Here is a 14,782-nt window from a genome sequence, read left to right as displayed (position 1 = left end):
GGAGCCTCTGACTCGCCAGGTCAAACCACCAGGTTATGCTTTACAAGTGGTTATGGAGGGCAGCCTGCACGGTGAGCCTGGAACCGGACAAGAATTCACACCTCGTGCTCCAAACCCCAGTGTTTAACTCTTCCACTGCTGCAAACCCAAGCAGGATGTGGTGATTTTAGCATTTACATAATGTCTCGACATGAAAAAAATTATACAGCCAGACTGGGAAAAAGATGAGCGATGCTTCTCCTGACTATTGTAAGGGAAGCCACGCACCTCCTCCACTGACACCACCAACCCAAAGGGGCAACCCTCAGGGCACAAGAGGAGAGAGTTAAGAGAGATGCCAGAAAATCAGAATGTTTCACGGGAGCGATCAGAGGCTATGTCTGGGGTCCTACTACTTTACCAAGATGCAGCCAATGCTACAGACATTGCCATACAACACGATACAACTCACTGGAATTGCCAGTTTCACAGTTCAGCCCTCAGCTGCACATTGGTGTAAGAAGGCTACAGGGCCACAAGCAAGGCAAATGAACTCTGCACACAAGACTCCATACCAAAGGCCACCATGCCTGAATATTTCCAACCACGTGGCAAACAAACCGTTTCCAATCAGCATGAGAAATCTGAGCCAGGTGAGTTCTAGGCATCACCAATATGTCTCTTCCCTGTAGTCTCCATCTCCTAGCTGTAGCCTCTGTCTCCATCTCCTATTCCCAAGAATAACAACTGATACAGAAGAAAAGGAATAAAGAGAAAAATTTCCATTAGAAAAGAAATGAATTCTGGGAAGTTCATTCATTCAAAGTGAGATGTAGATTACAATTCAGTTGCCAAAAGATTCCCTACTCAAAATTCACCATTTCATATTATGCATAATGACATATTCACAAAGTTGTTCTGTTATTCATTATAACTGAATTGCTTATCTCCATTGCTTCCAAAAGTGCCGTTACACTGTATTGCAGTAAAGGCTGACCAATTATTTAGCACAGTTAAGAAAGGAGAACCTGTATCAAATCAAGCACTAAGCAGGAAGGTATCACTTGCTACAAAAACAGAACAGTTTCCAAATGTCATTCAATCTGAATATAGCCCTTTTCATTAATCCTCTGCCATCTGTCAAATAAGATACTAACCAAAATAAACTTTTAAAAGCTGTATCAAGTGACTTTAAACTAAGAGGAAGTTTAAGTAGAGAAAGGAAACTATCACCACATCTTGACATACTTGGAGATATTCCAAAATAAGAATATAAAGAATCTCATCAGGTTTGAATTCTGAAATGTTTTTCACCTTCTCTAAAAATATGGAACTTCTGTTTACAGGTGCTGCCCTGCTGTTGTAAAATACAAGTACGCTTCAAACCAAAAGCTTCACTGTGAATATTAAATGAATTTTGTTTTCCTAAGAGACTTCGCAATAAGGGAACTATGGTGCTGAAGGTCTTTCGTGTTGTTATTGTATAATCCAAGCAGCTTCTTTGTTCAGGTATTTACATACTATATACACAGCCATCAGGTCTGTGCTGGTTATGTTAACAGAAGTACTGACACATTTTAACCAACATAGTTTTAGGCAATCTGATTAAGGCAGGTTTATTTAAGTGTTTTGGTGGTTCTGCTGAGGGTATGAGTTACAACTGGGACTGATTAAGTTTATATACTTAAGATGTTTATTATCAGTTTTTTAGCTAAGCTAGACACGTGGCATTTTAAGCTGATTAGCGAATCCTATTCAGCATACCATTAAATTAACTCTGGTGCAGATACCCAGTCAAAACCCAGAACACAGGTACTGGGGGGCAGGGAGAGGCACGGACACACAACACCAAGAACACATCCTTATACCATGGAAGACATTTCTACACCCGCCTTGAAGTAAAGGACTGGAGTTACACAACCTTCACCAAGACACACCAGCAATCCCAGCACATAAAATGAGAGAAAGAACCAGGCTCACACGAGATCCCACTCAACAAAGGCAAGTTTCTCCATCCCCACGCTCTGGTGAAGCTGAGCTGATGGGCACGCTGCAATGCCCGGGAAGCCCATCTGGTCACGGCAACAGAAGAGACTGGCTGGGACTGCTCTCATACACCCGAACAAGCTGTAGCTCTAAATATAGGTGCCCCCTCATCCACTGCAAGAGCTTATACGAGAAAGGCTTTAAATAAAGGCAGGCAATCCTCCCAGCACATTTGTTAAAAGACTACGTATAATATATTCTTGTTGCTTACCACAGTTATTGATTAAATGTTCCTAAGAATAAAGTTCTTAACTAAGTAAATTAATATATTCTTAAATTATATCACAGATGTCCATAAAATCCTAATTATTTGAACTCATAACATAGTAATTACACACTGATTGAGTAATCATGTACTGTGCTCAGACACAAAGTATTCTGGAGCAACATCAGGTTTCCCGTTTTGTTTTACTGAAGACAGCTAGGATCTGAGCACCAGCACATTCAGAAATGGTGACCAGATTTCATACAGGCTTAAAAAAAAAAAATCTTTAAAGCTATTCTGCAGAGCTATAAAAAATGAATAGCTATTATCAATAAACTTTATCAAGGCTAGAACCTCCAAGAGAAAACATTCCTATAAAAATCATCTCTACCATATATCCCTATATCAGTATGTTCCACAATTGGTACGAGTTCACAAAATCAAAATAGCACAAGAAAGCATCCCTGGAATAATGCAACTGAACTCAACTCCTCCCTTGATTGGTTAGGGTAAAGAAAATTTCTGCTGAGATTTCACCTCACCTGCAGTACCCAGAGAGGCCAGAACTAAGAGACCTGAACACTTTCACCCTTGTTACCACTGACAAATGAATCCATTTCTAGAAGTATTGAAACTAATTTATCTCTTGCTGAGGGAGTTACAGGGTGTAATAATCTGTGAAACGGGGGGAAAGCTCATGTTGCTTTAGTCTCAAGGCCCCTCACTTCTAAGAGCAACTAATTCATGGCATCTTTTAAGCAACTTAATATCAAGAACTGCAGTAAATCCATGTTTTGATTAAATTAAAGGCCAAATATGGGTGTACAAAGACTCACCCATATTTACTCAACTCATAAAGAGGACCAGCTGTGAAACACGGCCTCATATTCTTCAGTAATTTGACTTCCTTGCTACCCCCAGAAGTACACCAGCCAGAACCCAAATATGAGACCCACTCCTTGAGTTTAATTTTGGACATCATTCTCTTTTCTTCCTAAAGATACGCAAATTGAATTCCAACCCATGGTTGTATCAACTGTAGCAATCTTCTTTCACCCACTATCCATTTATTTTTGTTGTAATCGTGCCACCTCACATCTTTTATTCTTAAAATGATTTACATTATTTCCAATTTTGCAAATATTAGTATAAAACATTTTTGTTCTCAACTAGATTATTTCTTTCAGAAGCCAGGAACTTGTATGCTAGCTGTAGAACACACCTGATACCAGATGCACGAACAGCTGTTCATTTGTCCATTGAAAAATATCAAACACACCATGCAAAAGACACAAGAAGGAGGAAAACTATACAGATACTTGAAATGCAACACACTGATGGTGAAAAATGAGAAAGTTAACTTGAAGGCATACACCTTTTAGTTACGTTTCCCACCAGTTCCTAGTATCATTTGCACAGCGATGGAAATGAACCATTGCCTGGCTAACCTGAGGGTGTTAAGCCGTGTAGATCAATGACAGCAATAACTTGCCAAGATGAACCTTTGCTCTAAGCAAGCAGGAATGGCTATCGCTGGTACTGTAACCAAGTAAACACAGCTACAACAAAGAAAGGCAGCATAAACCAGGATCAAGAGCTGCACAGGTGAAAGCAACAAGGACAAAAATAAAAAGTTATTATAGTAGACCTAAGCTCTTACAGAGAACCACATCTCTGTGAATCATCAACCATTCAGCATTTAAAGAGCAGATGGCTGGAAGGTCCCCATATGTGAAAAATATCATCATCAAGAAGAGTCCATAGTAACAGCGAAACATAACTCGACATCACGTCTTTTATATGAACTATTCTTAAAGGTAAAATTATTCAATGACCCATGTCAAAAGTCTGAAGACCGGAGCATTCTCAGAGGGAAAAAAAAAAAAGAAAAAAAAACAGTACCAAAAAGGCTTTGGAAAATCAATAATCATTAGATCCCCTCTCAAAAAGAGCTGTTCTCAACCTACTTTAACAGTGATCTAATTCTGATAATTAATTACTACTTACCAGACCGTTAATTAGCCCCAGTGCTAAACAGCATTAAATCACATTTAATAACCCTTGTACAGGAACATTACCCAATACCAGCTTTCAAATAACAAAAATTCCTTTTAAAAGATATTGGTGGCAATGACATTAAAACGTTACGAGACGGCTCTTTAGTCACTGCCCTTCCCCTCACTGCACGTGCTGCCAAAGTGAGCAGCACACCAAGAATTTTCACCGCCTGTTGCCAAACTTGCAGGGGAAGCAGCAGCAGGCTGGGTGACCACCTCTCTCTGTGACAATGCACAAGAAGCCAAGTACAGACACACACAACGTCTCTATCCTTTGCTGACAGCCTGATTTCCACTCAACAGATGCAATATATGTTACTCTCCATTAGAGGGAGAGGTGCCTAAAATAGCTAAACTTCACATTTTCTTGTTCCTCCTACTAGAGCTGGCCAGCAAGAGCACTCTCCCTCTGAAATAACAGCCTGCAATCAGGGGCGATTGCATTACCACCTGATGAGTAACTGAAATTTGACCAGCTACATCCACACTGCAGTATGCGAACTTCAAAACCAGCCCTCTGGCTCAAGTTTTAAGTAGGTACCTTTTAGCTCAAGTTTCATAACTGCACACACAAAGATCTCTACCTTGCGCTAGGCTTTGTGACAATCTCAGTAGGTATCATGAGTGAATAAACCAGAGGTTTCCACCGGGGTCTTGCATGTTCCATAACAGCAGTAGAGCAAGAGCCGCTCCTGAACATGAAAGATGCCAGCCAGGCTCTCAAGCACCTTAGTACAAACTGAGCTGTTTTGGAATTTGTTTTCAGTTTACGAACTCCTGTAGCCCATATCTAAGCACGCTACCAACAAACTTAAACTTACTCGTTATCCTTTGTGGACCCTGTGTTGCAGACAGACCTCAGACTGTTAGCTTCAGTAAGAAACTAACGAGGATTCGCAGTGAAAAGAACAGAGTGCAGTAGGTTAGCACAGACCCACAATTCCAGGCAGGGCTTCTTAATGACCAGACTCCAAGCTGTTTCACTTTCAAGTTGGTTTTCTTGACATCAGCGATCCCTGTGAGGCACCATACAAGTTGCACACGCACACAGAAGCCAGCAAAAGGTTTAGCCGGGAATGTGCATGCAAGCTCAGGTAGACAGGACTCCATTCTTCCCTCTGCAGGGCCTTCAACTACAAATGAACTAAAAAATGTGTACAAACAAGCAACACCAAACAACACTACAAGACTGGAGGTAAATTACAGGTTACTAGGCTCCCACTTCTGTTACATATTATTCTCTTCAACTAAAAAGCTGTTAAGTTCATAAATGGTTACACCAACACCACACTGTTAGAAATTCCTGGTTGATACCTCTCCTTACCTCCACTGAAAAGGATGGCTGTAGCATGGACTAGACGGATTGCTCTGGACTTGTGAGTTCAGGTAAAATACTAGAGGAGAAGTAACAAGTGCACAGTCAGCACTAAATGGGAATTTAAGGTGCTGCAGACCTGGAGCAGATGTAGGAGAGAACATGTGCTGATGAACATCACTTCCTCGGCAGTGGGAGAACAAAGGAGAGGAGATTCTGACAAGGTACCACGGTAGAAAAAAAAATAAATCAGGGTCAATATCACATCTTCTATTTATCACATCAATACAAAGAAAAACAGCTTTCAAAGCATAAGTTATATCTTCTTAATAAATGTAGTGAACTTAGTGGACAGAAGTCACTCAATTATCACCCAAACGAAAACATAATTTGTCAGTCATTACAGTACCTATTAAACGTTATTTTTCCACTATGAAAAATCTTCTCATCTGGAATTATCCAAATCCTTTTTTTTAATTATTTTTTTTACAGTGATTCCCAGGGTTTCTGGATCACACACCATTGTCAAACTTTTAGTTGGGATAAATTAACAAAGATGCCAATGGCGCCGCCAGTGACTGACATGAGCCATTCGTATCACAGCCTTCACAGGTTGCAATTTGGGAGCCATGGTTCCATACCACAGCTACAGCAACGACAAAAATACTCAGTGAAAACATGAATTACATGAACCATTAACTAGAGAACATCTAGCACTGAGAATGTCTTAAAACATCAACCAAATAAGCCTGAAAGCAGCACTGCAAAATGGGTTGATTCTAATTTAGCAGTGGGGAAACTGAGGCACAAAGAGGTTAAGTGACCCATCCACAGCACATCCATGGTAGCATTAGGATTACAGCTGAGAAAACCGATTCCCAGCTCTCTGCTCAGCTCTGTAAACTATCCTGCTTTTGTAGAGTTAGCAGCCAACAAGTTCTCTTACAAGCAGAGAGCACAGAAAATTTCTCTAAGTAGCTGCTTTTCAAGAAGCTGCACACAGACTTGTATATAAACGTAAAAAATTTTTAACACCTACTGTATTGAACTATACACGATGAGATGTCCTTCACTAGAAATAAAGTAAAAGTTAACTTATAAATATTGATATTATAAAGAAATCATGGGTAGCCAAAATAATGTATCGTGAAATAAATATACTTTATGAAAGCCTTTTGCCCAGATTCTTATACAGGGATAAGAAAATAGGTTTTGAGTTCTCAGATAAGAGAATCATATACTGAATATACTCCTATGTTGAACTGTATCAGGTGGACATATCAGCTCTAAATACAAAACCTGAGGCTGTCACCAAGTTTTAGGGCAGTGTTGCATCACTGATGAGCTCAACCCTTCAAGGGGTTATTTGAAAAAAATTAAACCAAGTGTTTTAGTACAACCATCCCTCTGGAAAAATTATACAGCTTATTACCTGGTTTGCCTGACAAGTTACATTTTCCTTCCTAAGTGGTGACATAACAACTTTTGTTTTTTCTGTATAGGGAATCCAAATAGAACAATCAATTTGACCCACAAATACATCACCTCCAGTTGGAGTCCTTTGGGCTTTGCACATAACTATGTTCCAACCACACAACGTTACAGAAATTGCAAAAGGAAATATATTAAGTATTTAACATCTTACGATTCACCTACGATCAGTACCAGAAAATGCAAAGTTCCTTAGATCTAATCCTCAAAACTCAATGCTTAAATGTAACGTGTACATCCCTATACTTTATGTAGGGAGTCATGAACTGCACAGGGTATTGTCCACATGCATGCTCTCTGGTATCACTGTACTTTTCCTTTTTAAAATTTTCCTTTAAGCCTTTCCTTTAAAAAGCCTTTTCCTTTTTAAAATTTGGACAATGCTTAACAATGCAGTCCCATGCTATGCTTACCGTGCTTATGTTTTAAAACACAATCTAGTGCCACCATATTTTTACAACTATAACTGATTTTGATGGAGGGATGAAAGAAGTTTCTATTTATTGTACTTAAACATAAGCTTTCCTAGCAAAAGGTAAATCTGGGATGTGCTTCGGCTTTTGTTTGGTATTCAGACATGCTATATTGGAAGTCCTGAAGTCAAGCATGTTTGTTACTGTTCCCTGCTTTTAATTTCCTACTGAATCCAAATACTTCTCATCAGTAAGCAACTTTTACATATTGGAAATCCTCCCCACTAGCAACCTCTGCTTAAACAGCTGATGAGCTTTACAGTCTGCAGACACAAAAGGTTAAGCCTGCCTCTTACCCTGCTCCTCCCTTCACTGTGACAGATTCATTTAACTTCCCCTATTTATTATCCATATAGCATTAAATATACAGCTTCCTTCATTTTAACCAATAGAAATAATAATCAACATCATTACCAACATCAGAAAAAGCAATTTTCTATAGCAGATTTCAAAGCATTTCTAAAGGCTACAGTATTAAAAAGGAATTGTTGATATTCCAGTTGTAGAAATATGTGGCAATGTAAATAGCGATTTTTTTTGCTTCAAATTTAAATTAAGAACACATTTGAAAACTTTAAGAAGATGGCAAAGGTAGTAAAGGTTTCATTACAGTGGAGCCCTGTGACAGTTTTCTGGCAGATTATTAGAAGCACTTTTTATATTTAAAAGAGTGATCTAACTAGAAAGACAGTTACAAACATTCAGTTTCACTATATTAATTAATGCTAGGTATAAAACTTAACCACAATGTACCCCATTTAAAAACATTTAAATATTGCTCTTTTTTGGCTATACTTTATGGTAAATGCTCCACAGAAATAAAACATTAAAGTTCTCAAAATGAAATTTTGTGTACAGCCACATAAGCATGACAGATAAAGTTCTAACAAATAAAAGCAATGTTTATTGGCACAGAATATTCTAGCTTGTTTTCTTCATATTTTCCATTTGAAATGTTTAAGTGCAATTTATTTTTCACAACAGTCCTTACTGGATCCGCAGAGATGGGGCTCCAAGCCTCTGTTTCCTCCGTTTCATCATTGTGCTGATGATACACTATGTTCCTTCCCAGAATAAGAGGCTTAAAGCCAGAAAGGAGAGCCCACTCTTATCACTCCAACACAGAGCAGAGAACAATCAGTGCAATCCCAAGCTCTTCGCGTACCCCCAGTGTCACAGAGACCTTAGGAGTTCGGTAATGGTCCAGATTAATCACACGGCTCGTGTCAAAAACGTCATTATTTATATATTTTTTTAAAAAAATCTTCTACAAGTCTATTTATAGCATCCAGAGAAAGGAAACGAAGCCCACCAGTATGCAACGAAGGCACAGAAAAGTCAGAGAGACAAACCAACGACCTGACCTGCCAGGCAGACAGCAGCGTGCTCCGGACACGCTCGGGCTTAGCGCTCAGCAAATCAGAGACAAACTTTTCCTGGGCTTCAAGGAGCAGGAGCAGTCGCTCTCACCAAATCAAAAGGAAAGCGCACAAGCCAACGGGAGCGATGGCACACTTGAAAGGATTCTGGCAGAAATCTCACATAGCAGCTGGCAACCTCACACTGCGATAGGAATAGAGTCACCGCTTCCACCCAAAGCCCTTGCAGAGTCATCCGCGGCACACAGAGCAGCTGTTCTCGACCGCCGAGCAAACACGTGAACCGGCCCTTTTCGGAAATCAATCCACTTAAGAACATGCACAACTTTATTCTCAAAACATCCTCAGGCGGCTACCGGGCCATGTTTCAGCTGCAAATTTCATGGATTCTGGCACTGAAACGAGAGCAGCACAGAAGCAGTCGCTGCGGCCAGGTGCTGGAGGAGGGCAGGGGGCAGGGAATCGCCTTCCGTAGGATACAATGTTCCTGGTACAATGCAAGTCTTGCAGTTTTGTTTGCAAATGGTAATTGCAATCACCTCCAAATCAATACCACGCTATTACGGAAACCGCCATAAAATAATGACAAGTGTTCCTAAAATGCGTTATTTGTCAAAAAGTTAGCTTTCCAAATAAAATTTCCAAATATGTAACTCTCTAAAGTCTCTCCAAAATACAGCAATTTTCTTAAAGACCCTATTTAGGCATGTGAAGCCCGCTGCTGCTCTGAAGCACTCGTCAATCAAGCCAGATTGCAGATGACAACCCTTATCTACAGCCCCTCCCATGATTCACATCGCAGCAGGAGTGCCCCACACAAGCTCACAACCTCTCGACAGCCACGTCCCACCCGGGAAACAAATTATCGGACTCGAAAGCCAACCCCAGGGTGCCCGAGTGACTTTCCTTTCTTGGGAGGTTGTTCCTTCAACAACCAGAGCCCCCCCCACACTGCCTCCAAGGTAAGAAAGCGCAGCAAGCAGCCAAAAGCATGAACACAAATTTGATGTTTGTTATGTATAATTTTATTATACTCACTAAATGAGAATCTGGATTAAAGAGTGGAAATTTGATAACAAAAGCTGCACAAAAAAACTTTTCTCGCTTTTAAATCCTTGGCAAAAAACCCTCCCTAAACTCATCTCTGAGATTACAACACATACAGAACACTAAAATCCTCCTTATTCACTAAATCACTTCTTTTGTAAAAAAACGCTTCCAAATTATTTTTAAAGCCTAACGTACAAACAGCAGTGTTCCTACAGAGTCCTGCAGGAGGAATTCGGCACGTTCCTCCTCCAGAGCCAGCCCCACATATCAGTTTAGGAGCACCGGGTTATTTTTGATCTACTGCCTGTGAGCTGCTCCAGTGCAGCTCAGAGGATGGAGCAGTTGGAATATACCACCTCTCTCTTTCCTCAGCTATAAAGATATCGCAGGCAGAAAGCACTCAGCGAAGGCATTACTTCTTACTCTGTTTCCGGAGCCAAGACAGTACAGTGTGCAGAAGTAGCTTAACTCCTTTCCAGAACCATTTCTTTCCCCATTTCTTGTCCTCACTCTAGGCACAGTGCTCGCTCCTAGCAGGGAAATGACATCGATCCCCAGCAGAAATGCTTGCCCTCCCAGATGAACGGAAACTGAATGATACACTCCATTTCTCTGCAGACAGGGAGGAAATTCCCATGGCACCTGAGCATGGCAGGATAAAGGACATAAACCAGCATTAAAGCTCAGGGTGTTTTGTTTTGTTTTGTTTTGTTTTCCTGCTATTTGTTGTTGTTTTCAAGGTCCCAGCATTACAGTTTAAAAAGAAACTGATATAAACTGGTATTCAGCACATCCTCCCAATGAAATGCCTTGGTGTGTTTATGCGTTATTTTACCATCAAGAAGCTGGGGTAAGTTTAACAAATTATTATGAAGAGTTGCTTAATGAAACTCTACAAAATTTCTACAGCCGCAGAGACTTGGTACCTTTGGATGGGGCGGAGAGCATGAGCCCCACAGTAGGCATAAATTGCCTTAAAGATCGATTAAAAGGAATAAAGACCACCATAAAAGCCTTGCACATGTCTTTATCAAACACTATTATTTTGCTTACCACATTTCACAAAGACAGACACAAAAACTTACAGTGAATACTATTTCATATCAGCACCTACCACCACCAAAACAGCAATCTGTAATAGTTCAATTTGTTACTCCCCCCCATCTAACTGTAATTTACTTTATATAACAACATAAGCATTTGGTCTTCGATGCCACAGATATCTTTATGACCATCAAAAACGTGGGATTTTTTGGTGAAACAACTATTTTCACTGGATATGTTCTAAATTATAATTATTTTTAATGCTTCTTACGTTGCCAAGTTCTTTCTCCCTCAGGCGTGCACTTTAAAAGAAGAACTGTATTTAATACAGATGTTTGATGACAGGAAAAAAAATCAAAAAAAATCTTGCATCTGAAATTAAAACCAGTGTCACAAGTTTACTTTGCTGAGGAAATTACTATTGATGTAGATATAAACTAGGAAAGCAATATTTTCTTTTTATAAAATTTTATGTTTGGACAGTACAAAGATCACAGCAATCCAATCTAGTAAACCTACCTAAGAAAACATGAGGAGTTCAAACAAACCTACGCTGTTCATAAGAAACCTTTATTGAGCAGGTCAATAAAGTTCATGTTATATACAAGTGGATTTATTAAAAATGGGATACTGAACAAGAAACCAGATGGCTCAAATGCATCCCCAACTAGATTTAGTGACTGCTGATTAGCTGGGAGGCAATCAGAAGAAATAGTGAGCTGCACTACTGTGTTGTGTATCCTGCAATCACAAGGAAAATCTGCACTTTACAGCCTGCTTTCTTGGAAGCAGCGTTGCTGTTATGCACATGAACACGAGCGCTTCATCACGAGCCTCATCTTGCTGCGCGGTCCTCACCTTTGTCTTTCAAGTCCGGAATGCCTCTAGTGCACTTCACGTGCAGGTGCACATCAAAACCATTTGAAAGCTGAATCCATTGGTACAAAAACCCCATCTCTGTACACACCGTGGCACCAAAAGGACAGAACAGGGTAATGGCTGCAAGTAATTAAACCGCTTCTGCTAATAGGAAGGAGATCAAAGTTTGGGTCTATCACTTTGCATTCGCTGTTTGATATTAAAGAAAATATTCATAAATGGTAATTATTTTTTGTGAACAAAGCATGAGAAAAACATAGCCAATACATTTATATGCATAATTTATTAAAGGAAAACTTTGAACTCAGATTATTGAGCCACACCAGAGACAGAATGCAACTACTTGTTCCTCTTCTAATACTTGTATTATTCAACCTCTTTGCAGCCTACAGCTCAGTTGGGTATAATTTCTTGTAGTGTTTTAAATGTGCTTAAAGTCTGTGTGTTTCTGTGGAAGGTTATACTGACAACAAATTGGTATCTAGATAATCAGGCAATGTCACCCTGTGTACAGTTCCCCCATCTTACTCACCCTGTGATGATTATTTTAAGATTAGACTGCAAGACCTCCAAGGGCAAAACCATCTTTTTACGTTGGGTTTGTGTTCCCTTCTGCTAATACGGAAGAGGAACTGCTAATCAAGGGACTTCACAGGCTCCATCCAACCATTCATTTGGTTCTGCTTTTACACATAACCTTCTTTATGTGGGAAAATTCCTCATTCTCTACTGCCAAAATACTGAGATATCTCACTCCTCTTCCTTTGTGCAAGCAAGAGTAGGAACATTGTCCACACCTACAATCAATTCCTGCACAAAAACAGAGTCAACTAATACAGACCCAGATAAATATGAAGCCACAAGTCAAATAAAGAAAAAGAAGTGTTGTCACGAAGAGCTCGCTACTCAGCATTGGTGAGGCCACACCTGGAGTACTGCATCCAGTTCTAGGCTCCCCAGTACAAGAGAGAGATATACGCACACTGGAGACAGTCCGACACAGGGCCACCAAGATGGCAAACAGACTCGAGCACGTCTCCTGTGACAAGAGGCTGAGCGAGATGGGACTGCTCAGCCTGGAGAAGGCTCAGGGGGATCTTATCAATGTCTATAAATACCTGAAGGGAGGGGGCAAAGAAGACAGAGTCTTCTTTCTTCTGCTCTCACCTGTAGTTCCCAGTGCCAGGACAAGAGATACTGGGAACAAACTGGAACACAGGAGGCTCTGTCTACGCATCAGGAAGCACTGGCACAGGTTGCCCAGAGAGGCTGTGGAGTCTCCGTCCCTGGAGATCTTCAAAAGCTACCCAGACACGGTCCTGGGCAGCCTGCTCTGAGTCGCCCTGCTTGAGCAGGGGCTTGGACCACCCAGCCTCCAGGGTTCCAACCTCAACCCTTCTGTGATTCTGTGAATAATCAAGTCTTCCTTCCACTTCTGGTTTGCTGGGAAATAATGACTTCCTCCCCAGATGTGATCTCTTTACAGTAGTTAATGTATCCCAGCCTCCTGACTAGCACGCAGAGAAATGCTGAGTGCCTATATATTTCTATATAATACAATTAGTCCTGAACTGCTACAAAGGCTGGAGTTTGTGCAGAAAATGGATGCACCTCTTGAGGATTTCTGGCTCCAAGCCAGAGGCTTCATCCATCTGTCAATTCCTGCTTCTCCTCCTGTCAGTGAAGCAAAGTCAATGAACGGCAGTCAATGACTCAGGACCTAGCTACGTCCATAAATATCCCTACTCATTAGCCACAGTAGAATACCTTTCCAAAATAAATTTTAATTTCAGAATTTATTTTTCATATGATGTTCATTGTTGAGTTGATTCAAGTAGAAGAAAAGCCTCCAAAAGAACGGAGAAATGCCTACAGTATATATTTAAGTGCACATTATTAGGCCACCCTTTTTGACAGAATGGTTTAATACATTCATAAATATGTTTATTTATATATATTTATATACACACTATAATTATTGCATTTCTTGATATAATTTTCTCCAATTCCTGATTCGAAGACTAACAGTGGATTTTTTTATTTTTTTTTTAAATCAAGTAAGTACTCTGATACTGGAATATCTGAATCATCTCCACAGGATCTACTTCAATGAGCCTATATGCTTATCAATATATGACATCAACACAAATATACACAAGCTGCAATGCACTACTGACTTCTTAAATAGTTATACTTTTCAAACAAACAAACAAAAAAATCATTTGGTAGAATTGACAACAGAATCTATAATTCCAGAAAATATAAATAATCAACTAGATAACAAATTCAACTAACCGAATACACTTCAATTCTCCCTACACTTTTAGTCTCACTAGTAGCTGCAACCTCGTTTAAAATTTATAGCCTGGATCTTCTAGACATAGGTTGCTGAATTTCTTCACATAATGATGGCTTAAAAGGCACTCACTAGTGGAAGAAAACTAAAGTAATAAAAACTAAAGGTGTTAAATCAGTGTAGAAACAAAACATTCAGTCATTCAGTTTAGTTGCGACTAAATAAAATGTTACACATTTGAAGGATTTCATTTACATCTCAAATATTTCAAAGGTAAGTGTATGAGTAGTTTTGTGTCATACCCACCTCCACACTTGACTGAGGGAAGGGAAAATCTCTGGCATCGCCAATTTCAATTCCAAAACTTTTGTTACAAAAATATCTACGTTACATTAAACAAACAAACAAAAAACCCTGTTGGTAACTCACTACTCCAGCAATTTTTCAAAGCACCTTCACAATCTTAAACTCCTGAACATCACCATTCTTACAAATCTAGCAAATATAGCTAAACTAGCCTTTAAGGCATGCTGATAAATAAATAAATAAATAAAAGCTGTCAGAGTTT

General features: G+C 39.8%; 1 protein-coding gene across 4 annotated transcripts in view; it reads right to left on the bottom strand.

Annotated features, from left to right (window-relative positions):
* MAST2 (microtubule associated serine/threonine kinase 2) overlaps window positions 1-14,782 on the bottom strand; it is a 192,420-nt gene that overhangs the window by 94,510 nt on the left and 83,128 nt on the right. The window contains exon 5 of one of the 4 annotated variants that reach the window (XM_035537681.2): window positions 5,612-5,818. The exons of the other annotated variants lie outside the window; for them this stretch is intronic. Within the exon in view, the coding sequence (XP_035393574.1) occupies window positions 5,612-5,818 (207 nt within the window). The remainder of the gene's footprint in view (window positions 1-5,611; window positions 5,819-14,782) is intronic. 4 annotated transcript variants of the gene reach the window in all.

Source organism: Cygnus atratus, chromosome 8, assembly GCF_013377495.2.
Source record: "Cygnus atratus isolate AKBS03 ecotype Queensland, Australia chromosome 8, CAtr_DNAZoo_HiC_assembly, whole genome shotgun sequence".
NCBI lineage: Eukaryota > Metazoa > Chordata > Aves > Anseriformes > Anatidae > Cygnus > Cygnus atratus.
The sequence above is the reverse complement of the archived record's forward strand: the minus strand, read 5'-3'. Positions and strand labels throughout refer to the sequence as shown.